The 22,419-nt window shown below is 35.1% G+C and overlaps 2 protein-coding genes across 4 annotated transcripts in view; one reads left to right on the top strand and one right to left on the bottom strand.

Annotated features, from left to right (window-relative positions):
* LOC124165371 (testis-specific serine/threonine-protein kinase 3-like) overlaps positions 1-22,215 on the top strand; it is a 33,333-nt gene extending 11,118 nt beyond the window's left edge. For 2 of the 3 annotated variants that reach the window (XM_046542760.1, XM_046542778.1), the window contains one exon: positions 4,119-4,450. Coding sequence is in view for 2 of the 3 variants with exons in the window: in XM_046542778.1 (XP_046398734.1) it covers positions 4,119-4,154 (36 nt within the window). In the remaining variant the exon portion in view is untranslated. Of the gene's footprint in view, positions 1-4,118; positions 4,451-22,142 lie in introns of those variants that run through there. The other variant, XM_046542788.1, reaches the window with a different exon arrangement.
* LOC124165361 (CD109 antigen) overlaps positions 5,453-22,419 on the bottom strand; it is a 74,892-nt gene continuing 57,925 nt past the window's right edge. The window contains exons 11-28 of the mRNA XM_046542740.1: positions 22,117-22,368; positions 21,627-21,776; positions 21,351-21,490; positions 19,583-19,743; positions 18,681-18,904; positions 18,389-18,565; positions 18,115-18,297; positions 16,690-16,926; positions 15,721-15,905; positions 15,446-15,548; positions 15,055-15,249; positions 14,330-14,516; positions 12,278-12,507; positions 11,979-12,140; positions 11,671-11,864; positions 10,219-10,393; positions 9,503-9,608; positions 5,453-9,225 (exon numbers count right to left, since the gene is read on the bottom strand). Of these exons, the coding sequence (XP_046398696.1) occupies positions 9,017-9,225; positions 9,503-9,608; positions 10,219-10,393; positions 11,671-11,864; positions 11,979-12,140; positions 12,278-12,507; positions 14,330-14,516; positions 15,055-15,249; positions 15,446-15,548; positions 15,721-15,905; positions 16,690-16,926; positions 18,115-18,297; positions 18,389-18,565; positions 18,681-18,904; positions 19,583-19,743; positions 21,351-21,490; positions 21,627-21,776; positions 22,117-22,368 (3,270 nt within the window). The 3' untranslated portion in view covers positions 5,453-9,016. The remainder of the gene's footprint in view (positions 9,226-9,502; positions 9,609-10,218; positions 10,394-11,670; positions 11,865-11,978; positions 12,141-12,277; positions 12,508-14,329; positions 14,517-15,054; positions 15,250-15,445; positions 15,549-15,720; positions 15,906-16,689; positions 16,927-18,114; positions 18,298-18,388; positions 18,566-18,680; positions 18,905-19,582; positions 19,744-21,350; positions 21,491-21,626; positions 21,777-22,116; positions 22,369-22,419) is intronic.

Raw genomic sequence — 22,419 nt, 5'->3', positions numbered from 1 at the left:
TTCGACATTTTGAGGATGAACTGGCCTGAAATATGTGACTTACACATACAAAACATTTAGAATATACAAGCTAGACATTGTTGTGGATCATTTTTGCCTTTTTAAAATGGACCCTTGAAGTATGTACATATTAACATTCTTAGTAGAATGCTGTATAAACAAAGATAAAATAATAAATATGACTAAAATTATTTTGTATGTAACTTAAATTTGCATGAATTTTTAATTTATTCAAACTACTTGTATCTAAAAATCTTCCAAGTTTGTGATGAGATTTTCTGGGTGTTGTTTTGGTTGATTCATTGAGAGGGTTTTGCCTTGATGAAAAGGCTCTTGGATGTCTATTGCCATGTAACGGAAACATCACCATACTCATGATGCTAACCTGAATGAGACCTTAAAACCCACCAAATGTTTCAAAAATGCCAATTTTTAACCCTTTCTTCCTAATACCTTCCCATTTTTATTTTATTTATACAAGTTATATTCAATAAAAATGAACAATAAGTTATAATATTAATTTTTTGCAATTTCCTTGAGCAGGTTACACATTATTTTTTTAAATGTGTGATACAACTGTCACATTGGTCCTCCTTTAGGCTGTCTCATTTAATTTAGTTAATGCTTTTCAATTTAAAAAATCTAGACCTCTGAAAAAAATGAGATATCATGAAGGACAAATCAGTAGCTTCACCCTAAATAAATCACAACTTATTCCCTACACCACAAAAATTCCATGAGCAGCATTACCTTCCACTGGCATGCATAATAAGATAGGCTGGAGTACTGTTTTACTGACCTTGCTCCATTACTGTTGCAAGCTCTATTTCTTCCCTTCCAGGAATAGATGTTTAAATGCTGTATCATTATTACAAAGAGAGTTGTGGACATTTATCTGTAAATGAACATCATCAACTTTAAAAGAATTTCACTACGTCGCTGTCCTGTAACCTACTTTTTAAGTATTGCTAAGCTCCACAAACTGATATTTTCTCATAATGAACAAGGATTGCTAAATATGCATTATTTGATAGGGATCAGAGAGGGTTGACATGAGTGGTAAGATGAAATCACATGGAATGATACATGTGTCTTTTGCCAGGTATGCTAGTTTTTCAGGGGCCAGAGGGCTAGAATTCCCGCTTCGATTCCTTCGCTGTCGCTACTGCATTGCACTGCACTGGCCTGAACCATTTAAAGACTTTGAATTGGTCATCTGTCCATCCAAACTACTCCTGTTCTCCAAAAAATACCTTGTAGCTTTCCCTTGTATCTGATATCAAATCCTTTTTCAAAATTAATCAAACAAGCAGTCACATCATATTTATAACGAAGGTGTCTTTCTACTAGGGTCATGGCTGTTATATCTAGGGCAGGCAAGTAGCCACAGGGGCGAGGGGGAGCTTTGGGGGCTTCTGCCCCCACCAAAATTTGTCCCCCTTGGCATCAACTCACAATACATCTACTAAGGAGGCCATTAGCCCAGGAGCATCTATTCTCTGATACTCCATTTTTCTCTACATGTAGTTTTATATTTTTATGTGTCCCAACAAACAGTATTAAATTTAACTTTCAGCATTATGTAAATGTATATTGCGCTAATTTAACAAATGCGTGTTTTCCATAGCGATAGATACATATCACAAAGATTCTTGGCCCTATAATAGGTCTTGGTGAAGTTTTGATGCAAAACATGTAGCACATATTCACAGTTATCTTGAAGTCCCACATGAAAATGTGATCTTCCGACTTATTTTAATATGATGTACCTTTGTTTGAGAAAAATTTAGAAAATTGAAAATATGTATGCATTTGGAGTATATATCAACATAAAATAACTCCTAAAATGTGCATTTATATGTAAGGAGTTATGGGATACTTTCAAAATTGTTTTTATTATATCTCTAGCATTAAAAAAGCTTTGAAAAGTTCAACAAATTATTTCACCCAGTGAGAGCTAAAGCATAATATGAAAAATATGCTTAAATTGAGCACTAACACTCGTGAATCCGCGAAAAAAATTCAACCAAATGAAAGTAGTAGAACATTAGTAGTAGAAAAAATAAAAAAGTAACAATTACCATCATATTTAGCGCAAGAAATTGAGAGGTTCAAGTCATGCACTGCATTAGCCACATATGGTTGCAGGCATATTGCTCTTCAAACCATTGCTAAAATCTCTCCTGTAAAATGTTTGAGAATATGTACCTAATTTTTTTTTCTTAGTTACCAAAATTTCCAGCCGAAGTTAGTTAGCAATTTCCAAGTAAATTTGAGATACATATTAACATTTTAGTGAAGGCTAATCTGAAATACAAGTACATAATAGCAATGTATCCTGTTCTGAAAAAGCTTTGTCAATGTTAGAGATAAAACAATTCTAAAAAATAACCTATAACTTCTTACGTAGGTGAAATGCTCCAATAACATATTTTCTATCTTCTCATTTTTCAACAACCAAAGAAGTATTAGAAAATGTTGGAAAATCACATTTTTGTGCATAACTGCAAAATTACTTTAAATATGGGCTAAATATTTTTCACAGCTCAAATTCTCACCAAGATATATAATAGGCCAAGAATCTTTGAAATATTTCTTGGGGACCAATTCACAACATGTAATTATCCGGCCATGCCCTTTCTGGCTATGTGCCTGATCTAGAGTTGACTTATATGAAACTAACTGGTCTAAACAAAGCTTGGTGAAATTTTGATCTTGTGACTGTTGTGAAAAACTTCTGTAGATTAAAACAAAATTTTTATTGTAGTTGTGTTGTATTTCCTTTCCTGCATCCAAATTGATTGTAACCAAATCTCTGGTTTACCTTAGCTTCCATTTTATTTACACTGTCAAAATCGCTTTTCGTGTACCCACTGTTAGTCTAATGGGCGACAGTCTCTGCATTTTATGATTTTCCTCTCTCTTTGGTGGCTAAACTTCATAGTACCTTTTCCATCAAATCTTCATGCCAAGATCCAACTTTTAACCCTTTCGAGACGGCAGAGTTTTTGTCTTAGCATCTGCTGTACTGAGCCCCAAGAGACTCTTCTTTCTCGTGGTACAGAGCATTTTTGGAGGACATTCGTTAAGAAGGGTCTCGCTGAACCTTTTTCGACCCCTCCACGCTGGTACTTCGCATTATCTCGGACTCCGAGAGTAGTTGTGCTCCCTCCTTTCCGGGTTTACGACCATACCTGCGGCATTGGTTTGCGGTCAACTTATGTATTGCTTATATGTATTTAGCAAATGGATAATTGTTGCTTGCACGTAAATTGCATACTTTGAATTGAATTCCTCATTTTTTCTGAGCATTGTCAAATTTTAAACAAAGTTCTAAGATTAACGCATTTAATGCAGCAACAATTTCCATGTTGATGTTTATACATAACTCGAGATATAAGTTAATATTTATCATAGTATTTCGTTTAAAAATTGTAAACGCTGCTCAAAAGACAAATAATTCAATTCTTAGTTTATTTTTCTTGATAAATGAACAAATATTTATTTCGAAACCTGACCGGATAAACAATTGCATGACTGCTGTCCCTTACCGCTATGAGGGATTATAAAAGACGAGGGGTCCGGGTACCTGCTCCCGGATTCCGAGGGTAAATCCTGAACCCCGCAGGGTTGGGTCCCGAGACAAAGGCGACATAAACCCGCGACCGTCCTAAAAGGGGGAGAGCTAGAAAAGGTATATACTATTCAGCTTTTGTTCTCCTGGCTAGGAAAATCTCCCACGTAAATATACGGCCGTCATCTTCCAGGTCAGGAAACGTCCACACGTATATGTATATACGTGTATAGTAGGGAAAAGGTTAACATTTTGCTAACAATCTAAAAAAAAAACCTTTTCCACCCACCTTTCCAAACTTTGTGAAAAGCTCAGAGATATATATAGTGGGCCCACTGCTTATCTTGCTCACTTATACCAAAGGTTATGCCCAGTCTGAGGTTATCCTCATCTATCACACTTTCTCCTTCTATAAGTCATCTGTCTGGTCTATTTCCTCTGCGCTGACCAATAGTACTATAATTTTGCTTTGAGAAATAATTTATGAATTGGGATTATAATAGCAAGTACTACAAGTTTTCATTCTGTGTTTTTACCACAATAGGTTCAGCGTTGGCTTGATTTTTTCTGGTTTTTCTGAAAAATGTTATGAAGCAATCTCTGTGAAACTTGTTCAAATGTGAGGTAATGTAAATCATTGACAGCTAATTTAAAAAAGCCATTCTCTTGACAACAAACAATGCAACGTTTCAACTGCTAACCTACAAAAAACCACTGTTAGTGTTTGACCAGAAGGTTTAGGTTATTTTCTCTGATGGCTCATGGTGTGTGGTGTTGTACTCATTACAAGGAATATAAAAAGTTGGTAAAGTGATTTTCGTTCTATTTCAATATTGTATTTTCCCCAACTTCTGAAAAATATAAAATTTGATTTCATTTCTTTTTCTAACCCATTATCAAATAAATTGAAGCACCCTAAAACTAAAAGTTCCATACACGAAGCCTTGATTTTTAATTTTATTTTTGGAGAATGGTCACTAACTTGATCATTGTGACTTGATTCAGTCCGAGTAACCTCAGTTATCACAATCTATTGCCTTTACTCATTGGAAAATGATTTGACTTTCTGATGCCTGATGAAGTTTTCTGCTGCGATTGTAATTTCTTACTTCTCTATGGGTGGACACAGGGATAGTGTTGAACAATGTGCGAAAATCCCGCATAGAAAAAATAACTTGCCTTGACCCGGGATTCGAACCCGGATCCCCCAATTTCTAATGATAACTTTACGGAGTCACCTGCAATGCTCAAATGTGCAAAAATTCCAAATAGAAAAAAAATCTTGTCCTGTATAGTCCAAAAATACCCACAAAGGGGAATGATGCCTTGGTAGCTAAACTCGCTGAAGCACTCGACTGGATATTGGGGGATCCAGGTTCGAATCCCAGTCAAAGCAAATGATTTTTTCTCTGCAGAATTTTTGCACATTAGTGCATTGCGGGTGGCTCTAAATAAGTTATCACCGTCGCTAGTCTGGTAGACTTATATTAGCGTTCAATAACCTTTAAAGAGGGTCTAGATTAGGTCCTGATTTCACTACTTCAGCTCAACTGCTGCTGTACTGGGAAGGGTTTGAAAGGGAGAACAGGGGGGTAATACAAGGGACTGTCTAGGAAAGTTATAGACATATAATTCGTGGAGCAATCAATTAAGCTAGGGATAATGAAAGATGTACTGTATATCTTCATAACTTTTTCTGAAAATTTTCATGAAAAAGAATCTCTTCACTGGTATCTGGAAATCAATCGTTTATAGAAATATGTATTACGTAGTTAACTAAGCATGCATTAAAATGGGTATGAAAGATGCTATGATGACACTTTGAATGCTATTTTTTTTAATGGCAATCTAAAAAGAGTTATAGTTAGAAAAGTCACATTTATCTAAAAAATTATTTATTTTCAACACCTAATCCATTCAATTATACAACATTTCATTCACATATTCTTAAGAAGATGAGCAATCCCTCAGGAAATGAAGTAATCACCAGATCTATTTATTAAACGAATTGCTCTGTTATTTCCCTGTCACATTGAAGTCCTTCATAAAGTCATACAGTAGGCTATGCATTTTTTTCATATTGCCCATGGGCTTCACAAGAAAATGCAACTATTTAGCAATATATACACTAAAATGGAATTAATGTTAGCAGGTTTACAGAACAAATATTCCACAGTGGGCTGTGGCTTGTTAATGCAGACACACAATTTGAGAGGTCCTCTCAAGTATTGTATTAAAACATCCTCTTCTCCTAGCTAAAAAAAAATGGAACTGTAGACCCTTGATAATACAGATTCTAGTTAACTATGATGCAAAATTAAAAGGGTATAAAACAAGCTGAATACTCAAAAATTAATGATTTAGCAACTGAAAATAACTTTAACTATATTCAATTCCATAAATCAGATTTAGTAATCTCGGCTCAGCCCTAGTCAAGTGCTACACAACTTATTTCATTTGTAACTTTTATCTGCTGTAATAATGACATGTCATCGATTTGCTGAGTACAAGAAAAATGAAACTCACTTACTCATTCCAGTTGTTATTTTCTAATTAAAAACTTTGCTTTTTAAGGCATTTAAATTACATTACCTCTCTGAACAAAAATAATTAGCCAAGGTGTTCATTTGAATCGCAACCAGCAAGGCATGGGAAATCATGCAATAATCTAAAATGTAGATTAATTATAATATTACACTACTATGTGCAACACCTAATTTTAGCGATTTATCAACCAATAAAGTGTAGGCTTAATAGTGGTTCAAATAAATCCTCAATCAATGAATATCAGCAACATGAAAGTTTCACATCTAAATTAAGCATTACATTTAACTGGGTCGATTAGCAAGGTACTAAAGGTGCTTGCACTGAATGGGGCTAAAACTTGGCATTTGCCTCAGTATGATCAAGAGTTTACTGTTCCATTAAATTACAATCTATACATTACAAAAAATGTCAACAATTGCTGACAAATAAAAATGCCATAAATATATATTACTTTAAACAACAAAAGTAATTAAAACAAAATTGAATAAAAAATTGAAAATGCTGGACGGCATGAGGTCATCATTCAAACGACTTATAAAGTAAGATCCTCTCAGTACAAATATTTAAATTGCTACACCATAATAAGGACTTCCAAAGTAAAAGTTAGAAACCCCAATCACAGTAAAATTCAAAACATATCAATACCACTCAATGTAATTTTCCACTATGCATAAACGATATCATGGATTTAAAAATTAAACAACACTTACAAATTAATACAATTCTTTGAAGAAAGCCACTTGTCTCAACAATTTACATCTCCTTTCAGCTTCCTTCAATAATGTATACAAAAATTAAATGTGCTTGTAAAATTCATACACGCTCTCAAGTATTTGAAGTATATATATGAATCACACGTAACTCACTTTTCTAGCTCGAAGGATCTTAAAGAAAAGTTTAGCTTGAATGAAACCATAAAGAAATATGAGGCTGATACATATATGCAAGATAAAAAAACCTCAATTATTTGTATTGAAGAATGAAATCAGCCACAAACCACACATCAACCTCTAGGCCCTTGTTAACTTATTAGTGTGAACACATAAATGCAAAAATTTGGCAGTCCCTTGGGAATATACATGATGATGGTTCTTATTTGATGTGCTATCAAACCACTGAATTTTCTTAAAATGAAAAATATCGATGGTTCACTAATAAATAGAACTATAACTTAACAGTTCCTTACTGTGATGGAAAATGCTGTTCTCATGACAATGTAAGCGTTTATGACTATAGAAACTTGATAAGACAGTTTTCGGTACTTAGCGAGACAGTTATCAATGCTTGATACATATAATATCAGATGATATTTTTTCCTAACCCCTTGAGAAATATTGCAAAACATAGCTGAACTAATCAAATGTAAACTTTTAAAATAATGATAATCTTAAATTAATTAACTGCTCTCAAAAAATTACTTATTCCTTTGATATGGTTCATAAAACTGTACATAACAGTAGAACACAGAATTACCTTTCACTTAGGTTCATAATGTAGGAAGTAATGTAGGTTCCATAACCATAACTTGCCTCACTGAGAGTTCGAAATTACTTTTTTTGTAAATCAAAAGCCCTTTCTCTGAAACTCTACTAGCCATGAAGATAGGTAACTCCACTGGGTAGCTGCTCAGTAATTTGGGGCCTCAGGGCAATGTTTTCAAACCCCCCTCATAAGCTCCCATCTTTAAAAATGATAGCAATGTTCCTTGGGGTCTTCTTAAAGTAGTCAAGGCCTGGGATAAGGTGCCCCATCTACCCCATCCCTCTAGATAGCCCTGCAGGTTTATATCACTACGTAGAATGTGATGAAAGGTTATTAAATGGAGTAAATAACCAAACTATCAAGAGCTGAATATTTTCCAGATATGGCCCATCATAGAAATGTATGTAAAGCATTTTTTGTTCTTTTTTCATACCTTAGAGAATTTCGAAGAAGAATGCAGATTATTTTGAAAAGTAACTTCTAACCTTGTGAAAAACTATTTACCTTTTATGTTAAGTCTGAGTCGTGGTACACTGTGGCCTGAAGGTCCATCACTGAATTTGGTTGGTTGCAAACAATTGGAAAATGGTAAGCACAATGCAGCTCAGGGGCCTCCAGTTGTCATCATTTCACTGCCATAGGGATAAAACAATCTCTATTCAACAAAATCACACAGGACATGAGTGCATGTCACTGAAAGTATGGAGCATCAAATGGATATTAAAAGGATTCACATTTTGAAATGTCTTTGCACATTTCCCTTGACTTCGCTAATTTCAGAGACACAGACATGATAAACTCATTCTCCATTTATGCTTCTAACATTAGCATGACTTATCAAATACTTCTTTAGTAATTTCCAGATATTTTGTGGTCACAATCCATCGATAGAGATGGGGAAAAATAAAACTGCTGTCATTATTACTTGTTAACCTCCTCCTCCAAAACATAAAAATGAACATATCTATATGAAATGATCACTCATCTCCAATGCACTCCTACGCAAACAATCCATTAAACACATTTGTTCATCAGAGTCAAGATCTCATCGCATACATGATGTTCAATACCTATCGTATTTAAATGTACAAATTAGGTGATTAATGAGGTAATGAATGTCGTTACAGTTGTAATTTCTCCCACACTGACCCATCTTGACAAACCAATTTTTGAGATACGTTGTGTACATTTAATTTTTAATACAAAATATTTTAAATCATCAATATGAATCACATCCTAGATTTAGAAAATTCGAACATTCAAACTATCCAATACTGCATTTATGGATTATGTTCGCTATCACAGCACCACAATCGTTTAGATGTGCTCTGTTTAACAAGGATGAATTGATTACCCTGCTCCATTAAGTGAAGGGTATTAGTCTCCATGTTGTATCTCTCACATAGTCACCCATTATATGATAAACAAGTGTGGACTGCGCCAAATAAATGCAATACTCAGCGATAACACCAGAACGAACACTGATTGTTCTTTTAACACACGAAGTGAAGGCACAGCCCCGTTATAAATGGGGCAATAAGGACACTGGCTGCTACCACAAACTTCACAGATGTTGAGCAAATATGTGGACAAGGAATCGAATATTGTTTCATTGAATCGTTCTGCAAAGGAAAGATAAAGACAAATAATTACACAGATATTTAATTAAACTCACAGTTGCTTGCTACCAAATATTGATATGCATAAATGAGAACTGTTTTATATATTTCTATTAGGAATTGCACCTAGTCATGCTTTCTTTCATATTCTACAACTATAAACAATCATACTATTCATAGCTTCTGATCTTCAACTGCTTAAGTGTAACCATAAGTTAGTACTAAGATTATTGCAATGAAAAAGATGCACATATGTATTTTATTATCATTTTTCACATACCTGGAGCATAGTAGTCGTATACCCGAATGGGTAAATACCGTGACATGTTAGCAACCGGGTGCCATCGCTCAATGGTAAAGTTAACGCAAGTTTCATGCTTGTCCAACTGAAAATAAACAGGTATATATGATTACCAAAGTTCATTTTTTGAATCAAATTTTAATCAGTAGGTACTCAATTTTTTCTATAATAAAATCAAAAGCTAATTTAATAGGTAATTGCACAACTTCACAATAGGAGGCCAGTTCCTTTCCCTTGGAAATCTTTGATGTCTCATAATCTACCACCAAAATGTGTGTTTTTGAATGCCAATAGTCTCACTCTGGTTTTCCCGGATTTTAACCCTCAAACCACCAGTCTCAAGCTAAGCAACCTTATCCACTATGGCTGCACATTTTGAATCACAGTTGAAAGGAAACTACAGAAATCCTATTCAAATGGGAAAGAATTTTAAAACTGGCTAAACTTTACAATTAGATTATTACTAGCCATAGAAACTGTTCACTTAGCCATATCTGAACTTCGCTTCTTGACTTTTCAACCGCCCTGGCACTACTAAAGCGTAGCTAATGATCAAAAGAATTTCTAAATTTACTTTCCCTCATGCACAGAAATAAAATGTACGCTCACTCACTCATTTTTTTTTACAAATAATGTATTATTCTTAATTAAATTAAGAAAGTGGCATGAATACCAACTGCATTATGGTTACTTACATAGTCAAAGTAAAAAACAACTTTCTTAGTTAAGAATCGGGCTCTCTGGAGATGAGGTACTTGCTTTGATGTCACATATGCATCAAGATCTTGTTGTTGAATTATGTATCCAGTAGGTACAGCAACATCCAATACAGCCATTCCTGAGCGCTCACTTTCTTCCAAATAAGTCCAACTGTGTGGAAAAGTTTTGCTTGGATTAGGATTTCTCCATGTTATCCAGATCCACATTTTTGTTTTTCTTGACAAAAACATTTAATTTGCATACCATCATTCCATGCGATACAATCTGACAACTTTTTATCCCCGTAGTAAGATACGTATGAAGCAAATACACTATTATTGGAGCAATGCATATGCTTAGAAATCAAATGAACTCGAGCAATGCAAAATTCAATTTGCTACACTAGCAAGTTTGAATGATTTCAAACTAATAGATAAAACGTATTTCAATCTATGGTATTTTTCTCATAATTATGACATGGCATTCACCAAGTGAATTCATATGGCAAGGTTCTACATATCCAAAAACATGTGCATTGGACTAATTTTTCTGAACACCCAAGTCCAAAGTTCTTTTCCAAACATACTATTTGTATCATATGGTAAAAAAATAAATCCCTTTTTGGAAAATCTTTCGTATTTATCTCCTTACCTGATATGGCTTTCGCAAAGGAGTGTCCACTCATTTAGCTATCATTAATATGGTCAACAACGTTCTGAATTCTCTTGACAAAAATATGATACTCTTGGCCTTCACGTAAATTATCATGTGCATTTGAAATGGTAGATAACCTATTGATCGAAAAATTGGAATCCTTGGGAATATGTGGAATTCCCATAGACGGGATCAAATCATATTTATCATACCGAAAGCAATATGATTCGGTTGGCCAAGCTAAATCTCGCATACAAGAAATTAATATTGGAGTTTCTCTGGGCTCAATTTTTGGCCCTATTCCCCTCAATATATTCATAGATGATCTTACAAATAAGCAAACAGACCATGTACAATCATCAATATTTGCTTATGACACAAGCTTTGTGGTACAATCAGGTAAGTCAAAACATGCTTCACTAGACCTAGCTAAGGTGGTTACAAATGATGTCACCAATTGTTGACTAAACAGTGATACAGATAAATATGTAGACCATTTTATTTCCTCATGTGGATAACACTTAATTTATATACATATGTGAATTTATAAATCTGTCCCTATTACTTAACAATACATGCGTGTTTAAGCAAGAAAAATATTATTATGACTATGCATATCTTAAGAATAAATAATTTATGAAATTGCTCTCTTAATGCAAGTTAATAATATTCACCCCTAATAGCATGCATTGAGACATTCCTTTTTGCAATCAATAGCCATTAAGCTCACTATTCTCATCTTTTCGATATTATTGCTTAAATTTTAACCTGAATTTATTACATTGTCCACTGACCTTGCACAGCTCCTGTATGTGATATGAGACTGGTTACGACCATGGAAGTGTGGACGTGTGTAAAGAGAGAAAGCTGGCACTGGTGGTTCCGTCTGAAATCGTGGAATATCTACATTGTACTGCACAGACATTTGCAGAATTGCATAACCAGCTCCCCTGGCCTGAACTTTCACTGTTCCCCAGGCCTCTGGAATCTGAGATTAAATGAATCATTAGCAATGACAGATTAATAAAGGAGGAAATCATGCAAGCATGTCTACACTATTATAATGATGAGGAACCAGAGTCTCATGATTTGCAGCACTTACTTCAATTCGTTGAAGATTAGCTAGATTACTATCAGTTACGTGGAGAGTTTTCACTTGCCCAGGAAGAGCAGTTGCTTCCACATTGATAGTAAGCTGAGATACATCTCGAATTCTTGATCGAACAGTGTATTCAATCAGAGCCTTCATTGCTGCAGCAGTATCCTGGCAAAGAAAAACAACATTTAAGTTCATACAGCTCTCTACTTTCACATTCAATGTTAAGTAATATGTATATATATTCGTATAAATTTTGGTGCACATTGATGGACAAAATTTTTTAAAGAATCTCATGCAAATACCTGTGTGGAAGCCCATCCCCCATCTGTAAGTCGCTGAGAATTAAGCCATTTCACAATGGGATCAATCATCAGCTCCTGGCGGGCTACATAAGTTAGAAGAGCATATGCTGTTGCTTCAATATTGCTTGCATCATACTTATAGGGTAGTCTTGGAAGAGAAAATGGTTTCTGGTTTTCCAGCTTATAAGGTGGTAATGGCAGTGATTCCCGCGCCCAATACATGAGTCCACCTAAAGGAACATAATGAATCAATAGAAAGAAGGAATTAGTTATCATGTTTTTCAATTCAATTTATTCTACCATTATGATATTCTCCTGATGCTTTCAGTGTATTTTAATCCTGCATGATATGAGTAATCCATAAAACACAACAGAGAAATCACTCTTGCCCCCACTGAGAAACAACAAATCAAGACAGGGGTACATACATATTTACCTGAGTTCAAACTACAAAAGATAGGTAACATTAAAATAAAGAAATTTCTTGAAAATATTTTAACGTAACAGCTATAAGAGAAAATCATATCGTCATAGTCATGGTATAGGCCTGACTTAAGATGGGAAAGGATAAAATGTACGAATATTAACAGGAAGATCCTGTGAGCACAAGTTCAAACTCTTGAGTCATGTTAAGCTAAGTATAACGTAGACATTATCGTTCAATCACTTGGATAATATTAGTGAATTTGACTTCTTGATATTTTACATTAACAACAGTGGTGTCATGGTGGCGGAGTGCGCCGGAATGCCATTATTGCACTGGTTAACAAAAGACATAATAGTCAAATAACACTTTTATCAAGTTTGCTGCCTCAAAATTTCTAATATATATATGGATTCGCAACCAGAACAAAAATTTTTGTAATAAAATGAAAATAATATTTTGTTATAAAAAAACAGACTAATTTTTCACTTCTAAAAAAGTTAAGGAGAGTGCATTATGGCACTACTAATTTTGCCATTACATCACTGATTAACAACAATAATTTTCAGAGCAGATGTTCGATGTCATAATTTATCCATAAAATAAAAATGCATGCAACATACAAAGCAATGAGAAGAAAACAATGCTTAAAATCACTGTTGGGTATCCAGATTGTTTTACTCCTGTAAACTAACACAGGCTGGGTAAATTTGAAGGCCTACTAACCCTTTTGCAACTGGGCCACATGTCAGAAAATCCTGCTTCCCTCACAATAGCCAAAAATATTTTTTGCATTGCCACAATGGAGATTCCACTGTCGTAGGATTCTCACAGGTACCTGTTTCCCTAACTTGGGTTGGGGCCCAAAGGGGTATCAAACCTTTATCTCTGGCACTGGGCTGAGATAATCTTCTCCGTTTCCCACTTGGGTACCCCTTAACAGCATGCTGTTCTGGTCGAGTATTTGTTTATGCAATGGCTTTGCTAAAACATTTTTGTTTTAGTAACATTATTAATTATATCAGAAATGAATTATCTAAGTTTTTTAGGGCTTTAGCAGCTTTTAAATGAAATTCTAGTGCGTATTATGCTCTCTGCAACAATTTGTTAGGGGATTCCTATTTGTACGAACTACATTTTAAATAATGCTAGAGCTCTGTTTGAAATCTGTAGTTGTAGAACTAAACATAAGGAATGAACTTAAAATGCTCAATTTGCCAATTACACAATAATATCTAAGTTTATTATTGCACTGCACTGACCAGCACTGCATCAAAGGGTCGGGATAATCCTCTTTTGCAGACCGAGAAAGGGTACCAAAGGCATCCTGAAAAGAATTCCTTCATGGCACATATCTTTTAGGCCAGCTTGGGGCTAGCTTAGCAACAATGCCTTTTACACTTCTCATTTGTTTGTTTGAGCAGAAACATAGACGCCGTTTTAAAACCTCTTTCATTCACTTTCGTAGAAAAATTTATACCTTGTAGAGATGTCATTCGTAGCAAAATGGTTAATTATTTATCAGTAAATATTTACCACACTTATTTCCACCAATTAACATACTTTATGCTAAGAAGAACCAAGAACCGATATAAATTTTCAAAATTTAACAATGGATGAGTACCCACCTTCCTCTCTAGCATGTTTAGCCAGAATACCAAAAGCAGCTTCGGCAGAAGATGACTTACTCAGCATTAGAGCATATGCCACCAATGCTACCTCATATGCATTTCCCTTCCTTTCAAGCAAGTTCAAGTTACGCTCAAGCCATTGGATAGCCTTTCCTTGGGCTAAAGAAACCTCTGATCCTAGCCCCTGAAAGTAATAATAATATTATCAGAGATAGAATAGAGTCATACCTAAGTCCAAATTTAACCTCAGTACACACTTGTACATAAAACACTTAAATCTCCACTAAGTCAACATCCTTCCGATGATTAAAATTTACATATTTTTGCATTCACTGAACATTGCCAACACATATCACTAATCATTAGTCCTGGTTAAAAAGTTCTCACAACGCATTGAAAAAAAATCTCTGCTGAGTAAGTGCTTATTTGATGCCAATTTGATAACTATGCCTCAGAGCAGGACAGCATGAAATTCATTGACTGGAATGAAGAATATTTCTCTCCTCAACTGGTACACCCAACTCTGCTCTGAGAAGATTTTTCAACTTGTGGGATTCTTTATTTTTTTCTCCAGACTATACATAAAGTTTTTGTACTGATGAATAGGGAACTGTATAGTGAAATACCACAAATAAGCATGCAAAATATCTGGGAAGCTAAGACCTGTTCGCCATCAAGCAATTCTAATTTACATCAAAGGGTTTAAAGTAATGAATACTTACCCCTTGTAAATCTTTGACCATTTCAAGCATTATAAGCACATGGGCAGTCAGTGATATATTCCTTTGCTGCACTTGGTCATCAGGCCCCCAGTTTAGCGTTGAATTTGCCTTTCGGTCAGGAAGCCAAGTTGTTTCATAAAATGATCCCTCTGGAAGCTGGTGCTTCAACACCCATCGGACAGCTTTGGTAATCACCTTAAAATAATCATAAAGAGTGCAGTTTCTCAGATATATCCTAATTACAAATGGAAGGGTTAAAATCACTAATTCACTGCAAATATGTAGCTATCTAAAAACACAGGATTTGTCGGGATGCTTCAAAAACGACAGTGGTGTTTAGCATAATCACTAGACATACATGGTTTTAAACTAAATTATTTCATGACAATACCTCTGGATCAATATAAATGAAATTTTCCCATTCATAGAAACTGGCTTCTTGGAAGATTCGAGCGCAGAATGCAGTCAACCAAACACTTGAGGCAGACTGGTTCCTAGGAGAAAAAAGAAATACGTTAAAAATTATCATCAGATACATTTTACCAAAAGCTTCGCCTTTCATAAAAATAACATGCACCATGCTAAAAATAATTTAGGTATCTTGAATTAGTCCCATAAATTGAGTCGTAGGGAATAAAGGTGAACTAAAACATTAAATTCACATACCAATCACTGCGGAAAAGCTTGAATGAGCCATCAGGGGCCATGAAAGACAGCTGCCTTTGGTATCCAATGTTCAATTGATGGAAGGACTGCCTCTCTAGAGTTCTATTTCTTTGAGCAATAAGGCGCATGTACATGGTAGTATATAGATTGGCAGCAAAACTGAACATATTTTGTTCAGCTGAGTCCTGAAAATTTCAAGCACATTGGGAATGAATCACTATAAGAAATAAATGAAGACTAGCCAAGAGTGAGCCACCAATACACACTAATCTTCAACAGTTTTCACTCATTACGCATCAAGAAAGGTGGCTTAAAGCAGTTTGAGGGTTTCAAAATTTAGGGTGTATGAGGAAGTAGGAATGATGAAAACAGAAAACCACTTCTCATAAAGGCAACAATTTTACATTCCAGTGATCACAACTTAGTGTTTCAACCAAAAGCTTTCTTTGATTAGGTGATAGTAGATCTTGCCTTGAAACTAAGTCAATAATACATCAATATCACAATTCACAGTATGAAGGCTAATTGCTTTCAAGGAGCCACCTATAATTTACACCAAGTTCTGGTGACCAAGAAACTGCATTTTCAGGGTCATGATGAGTGGAAATCGCCAGAGTTGATTCAGATTTGAACCCCGGACCTAATGGTCTGAAGCCCAATACCCTGCCCACTAGGAAATGATACCCACATGCATTATATGAAGACTATGAGGATTAAATATATAGAAGACTTTAGGGATTAAAAATATCAAATACATAGACAAGCATCAAACAAAAAATCCAGTTTCAATCTACTTTTCATGTGATAAGAAGGTCACTCTGTTGAAGTGAAGCTTAAAATCAGTAGAGAAAATTAAAATTTGATTTCTGACATTTTTTTTTCTAAAAGTTCTCTTAAAAAACCTAAAAAAAATAATCTCTATCCTCAGACTTGATGGAAAAATATGTAAGACAATTTTCTAGCCCTTACCATAGGTAGATTGAGTAGAGATGTTGCATTAACTGGCATAGTCGGGAAAATTGGTCCCACTACATCACCAACCAGTGACACAAATGCACGATTAGAACCAAAGACATAGTAACGATCTTCGGCATAGGTGATGATGGGAGTCTCAGTTACATTGACATGCATATACTGGAAAATGTATGCTCGATTACTCAAATCCAAGAGTATTGACTGGTGACGATATTGTGGCAAACCATCAGCCTGAAAAAAAAGAGAAAATTAATTTGAACCAATGGCCCATTACAGCTAAAACGAATAGAATAGGTACTTAAACTTAAGTCTAAGCTTAAGGCTTAAAATAAAAATATTTTCAATACCCACCTTTCAAAAATTAATATCAATTGATTATCCAGGTGAAAAAAATGCTCTACACCATGAAAAATACAGAAAGACTTATTTGATAACTAATGATTATTTTATAACTACAGCTTCAAAGGGTTCATTTTGTAACTGATACATCAACATTAGCGTTCAACAGCTCTTCATCCCATCTATTAAATTAATTTACCATGTAACATTTGAAAACAATTTTTATGCTATGTTTATGTTTGTTTCAAACTGCAAACATCTAAATATGCATTTAAAGTTCTTCATACAAGAGTATGAAAAGTCTTTATCAGAACAGTACCATTACGTTGAAGAAAATATAATGATTTTGGAAGAATGCTTATAAAATTTTATTTGCATTGCAAATTATTTTAATCAAAGCTCACAAAAAATTAAGAATATGCTAATCCAGCTTTACATCAATGAAATAATCTGCCATATTAACCAAATATGCAATGTTTGGAGCTTTTCCAGTGCTATCTGCAAAATTCTCTCTGGTTTCACAATAGGCTTGGCTCTCCATGTCTTCTTCAAGCACGGTGATGAGCACCTTGCCGATTGTCATCAAAGATAAAGGAATTCAAGTAGAATAGAGTGGTAGGATCTATCCATTCATTGATTCGGGTGTAATCCAAGATTTCAAGTCACCTAGTTCCCTCGATACCTAATGACGATGGGTAAGTTACTCGTTGTAACTATTCAAGGAATAACCATGGACTAGCCAGAGGAATTCCTTTACGGAGTTATCCCCACGTGCTTATATACAGTGCAAAAATTCCACAGAGGAAAAAAAAACCCTTCAAAAGTCATCAAAAAAACTCTGCAGGGGAAGAAGTAGCTTTGGTAGTTCAGGTGGTAGAACACCTGGCACAAATTCTTGAGATCCAGGTTCCAATCCCTGCCAAGAAAACTGATTTTTCCTCTGAGAGATTTTTACTCTTGTTGCAACTTTGGGGTAAGACATGGAGAGATCCACACCAAATATATATGTATTGTTGTACAAGGGAGGCATGACATGGATCTACTATTTTCTGTTATTTGTTCAGCAAAGAAAACACTTACTTCAACATGCAGTTTTCGGGTGACAGTGTCTTTCCCTAGAAGGGATGAGGCAGTTAGAGTGACATATATGTCACCAAGCCTTGTTGGCACAATGGGTACATGTATGACGGCCGCTTCCTGGGCTGCTATCCACACGAAAAACTGATGCTCACCCGACGACAAGCGAGGGTTGTATGAGCGCACCTGGAACAGAGTGAGGAAATGAGTAATTGAATTCAAAATCATACGTACAACAAAATGACACACCTTCGAAAAATGTGCAACAAATACTCACAATTCCATCCATTTCCACATGCACAAATTTATAGTCGGGAGAATTTGCCAGAATAACCACAGCTTCAACATCTGTAGTCATGTAATTAAATACGCTGACACGAATTCCAACTTGTTCACCTTGTCTAGACTCATCTGGCATTTCAACATTGATGAAAAAGGGCAGCACGCCAATGTACTATAAAAGCAGAGGATTTAATGAAAATGTTGTCATTAAATGATTATTTTCACTTCTTAAATAAAATGAGGGCATGTATCCAACAACTATTACTTCATACATAGAGCTGACTTACATCAATAGCTTTTTTAATCATGCCGAATCCATGAGTGGGACTGACACCAAAGGCAGACACCATCCAATGAGTTGGTCGAATGGGGACATCAACGGTAAAAATGAAACGACCATGAGGACCAATGTTCACATCCTTCCATAGCCATACATTCTCGTACTGCCTCTGGATTCTGTTGAAGCGAAACTTCCTGAACTCGGTCAGAGAGCTTCTATCATCATTAGGACCTGGTAAGTAAAGAAAATATCATTGGTGAAGGCAGTAAGATATTAAAGAAGAAATAATAAACATCCAACGAAAGATACACACACATGTATATAATACCACTTTTAATTCATCCTTTATGAAATGATGGGTCATTTGGATTTAAAGAGGAAATGGGCCCTTCTTTTGCAATTGTCCCACAAGGGATGACTACCATTAGCAACTAAAAACGATGGTTTGTCTCCAATCCATAGCATAACCTCAATGATGAGAGGTGATTTGCCTGTCAGGACGCTTCAGGAATATTTGTGAAATTCAGTCAGACGATTTCAGCCCTTTGGATTTGCCTATCTCTACCTACCTCTTACACATACTAATAGCACTCAGAAGTGATTTAAGATGATCGATTGATGATAATATTGGTGTGGGGGAGGGCCAATGTAAGGTTCAGTTTACTTATCATTAATAAGAACACCCCATGGAATATATATAATACATAATTATCAATTTATGTATAACAATAGGTATCATGAGTATCATTGGATTTCATGGTCATGTAGTCACCTATGATTAATTATAATAATTTAGACTACAGCACATAATATATTCCTTATTTTGGGGGAGGCCCTGCCCCCAGGCATCCTCATTATAAACGTGCCAACAGTGAAGAATACATGATTTAAAGCAAAGAAGGTACTTACATCCAGCTTCATCAGTACCATCATCGCAATCTCTCCTTCCATCACATTTCTTTTCCTTTCGAACACATGTTCCAGAAAGACATTCCATGTATATGGTCAGGTTGCAACTTGATGGCCGTCTCGGAATCGGAATGTCACTGAAGATTACTAATCCAGCAAATCTATAGCAAAAATTATTCAGGAGAAAAAAGAGAGACCAAAATGAAGTTAATAAAATAGGAAGTAAGCATGTATATATATAAATTATAAAAATAACATTACATAAATTTCCAAGTTGTAATATCAATGATATTAAAACTTGTTATTCCAAACAGTATTAATTGGTAACGAATGTTCAGTATAGAATTGAAGAGCACAAATGTTTTGTCTTTATGACTGGAGATAACCAAAAACCATAATAAGCACACCCATTATATATTCATCCAGCGTTCCCACTCTAACTACATTATAAAATTCACGGTTTTTTCCAGGTTTTCACAGTATAAATGCCATCAAATTCACGGTTCGTAGATAAGGTACTTTAGGCAGAAATTTTGATCACACAAAAATCATCAGCCGCATGTTAACTAAAAATGTAACAAACGCAACAGATGCCTTGAATGCAAACACAGCAATGAAAGCACTATCTCTTATGACGTCATCTATAGTTAGCAAAGTTCAGGTCCGGCTAAAGGGTGTGAGTGGGAAAAGGGAGAGAGCAGGGTGGCAGGGAAGTGAAGAAGTGCTTGATTTTTTGCCAGGGTTAATGTCTTCCAATCGCAGGCTTAAGGTCAATGTGCTGTCATGGCACACGGACCAATTAATAATTGCGCTTCGAATACACGTGTGCAGAAAAATCAGTGGACAGTATCTTCATGGCCTTGAAACATGATCGAGACATCGATTTTTCTTTTAATCGGTCTATCGTAGATCTACAATCAAGTTTGAGAGATTTCTAAGGTTTTGTGACAAAATTCACAGCTATTTCCAGGTTTTTTCACGGTAGACTAAATTCACGGTTTTAAGGTTTTCACGGTTGAGTGGGAACCCTGTCATGACATGTTGTAAAGATTTCTATGAGATATTGCAATATGAACCCCCATGTCCACCAATAGGACATCGCTGCAACGTTGTTTGGTGGACCCTTTGGATATTTGATAGATATCCATAAAATGTTAATGGGATTAAAATGGATATTGCACAGATGTCATATGTTAATGCCGAAAATGTTGTCTGGATATTTTTGGTATAGTGACTGCTCTTTGGGATGGCATCATTTACGTACGACACATTTTTCAGTTGCAAAAACAAGCACTAAAGCTATTACCTCAGGGACTCCAACCCCTCAAAACCTATGGGAAGGATTAAGCCTTCTTTTTAGAGGCTGGGTTGAATAATTTTTCATACCTTTAGCAAAATGTTTTGCTGTGATTGACAAATATTATTTACACTTTTTTTTTATGAGTAAGATTTTACCAAAATTCATTTAGGCTATAAATAATTAGCCTTTTTTTTAATTTCACATCCCAGCAAAACAATTTCCTAATTATTAAACTCAATCAAAAAGAGCAAAAAAAATTGTCAACAAAACTTCAAATGCTCTACATTTACAAACTATTCATGCCACAATTTGGGATGCTTATTAACACTGAAGGGTCAAGATCTGTGTATGGGGAGGGAAAAGGCATCCTACTGAATTGGGTCCAAAAACAGGTGCCTTTTGTAAAACGATGGGTCTGTCAATAATTTAGATTCATATTGCAAACAATTTCATATTAAAAATACTTACTCAAATGTTCTATTAGCATCAATTCCAAATGTAGAGGATGGAAAGTGTATTATTTCATCTGGATTTCCTTCATGAGAGAATGACTTATGCTCAAATGTTCCATTTCCTTCTTCACCAAAATTAGACATTTTTCTTATGACCTATAAAATAAGAGACCCACATTATTCATGTTGGTGCATTAGAAAGCAGACATTTTGTAAAGAAAATCCAGTTCAAAAGATGAAGCTATTTATTCTAAACAATTATTATCCCATGAAATAAAAATCAGCTACTCACAGATCCATAGGTGAGTTCATTGCCAGCTTGCATACTGTAAAATGCTCTATCAATGCCAGAAAGTCCAACATATGCTCCAGGTTCACCATAAATTGCAACTTCAACCTTATCTCCAGTCCTAAATTTGCGATCATTCACAAACACAGTGAACTGAAAATAATAAATGCATAAATATTTAATTGAAGCCAGAGGGTCTAAAATATAAGATTCAAATTTAGGCCAAAAAATATAACTGATAACTTAAGGTTTTACTTTGTGAAACCTCTCCATATTGGAAATAAAGAAATGAAACTTTGTAAGGTTCACTATTATTTAATTATGTGCATGACCTGAGTTTCGTAACTTGGTAACATCGTCAGGAAAAATTAAATAACAGTGAACCTTACAAAGTTTTATTTCTTTACACCAAGAATATTTTTAAATACATAGAATTAAGATTGATATGACGAAATGAAAAAATTTGCTTGAAATAGTGTAATTTTCTACCCACATTGTTCCTTGATATTCCATCAACAGGGAAAGTGAGTGAGTCAGCAGCAACATGACCATATTTCCCAACATGGTAGACAACTACTGTGGATGATGGAGCCATTTCAGGACCGAGAGTTAATGCAAATGTCCGTACAGTGGCCTGCATTGACTCCCGTCCGGACTGCAACACTGCACCTTTTGAAATAACGAGGTAGTCGAACGACTCCAGATAATAATTACTCTGGACATGAAGGATGGCATACTCCCCAACCTAAAAAATCATAAAGAGATAGCACATAATGGTACATCTTTTACATAATTT

This window comes from Ischnura elegans, chromosome 1, assembly GCF_921293095.1.
Source record: "Ischnura elegans chromosome 1, ioIscEleg1.1, whole genome shotgun sequence".
Lineage (NCBI taxonomy): Eukaryota > Metazoa > Arthropoda > Insecta > Odonata > Coenagrionidae > Ischnura > Ischnura elegans.
This window is presented reverse-complemented; position numbering and strand designations above follow the sequence as displayed.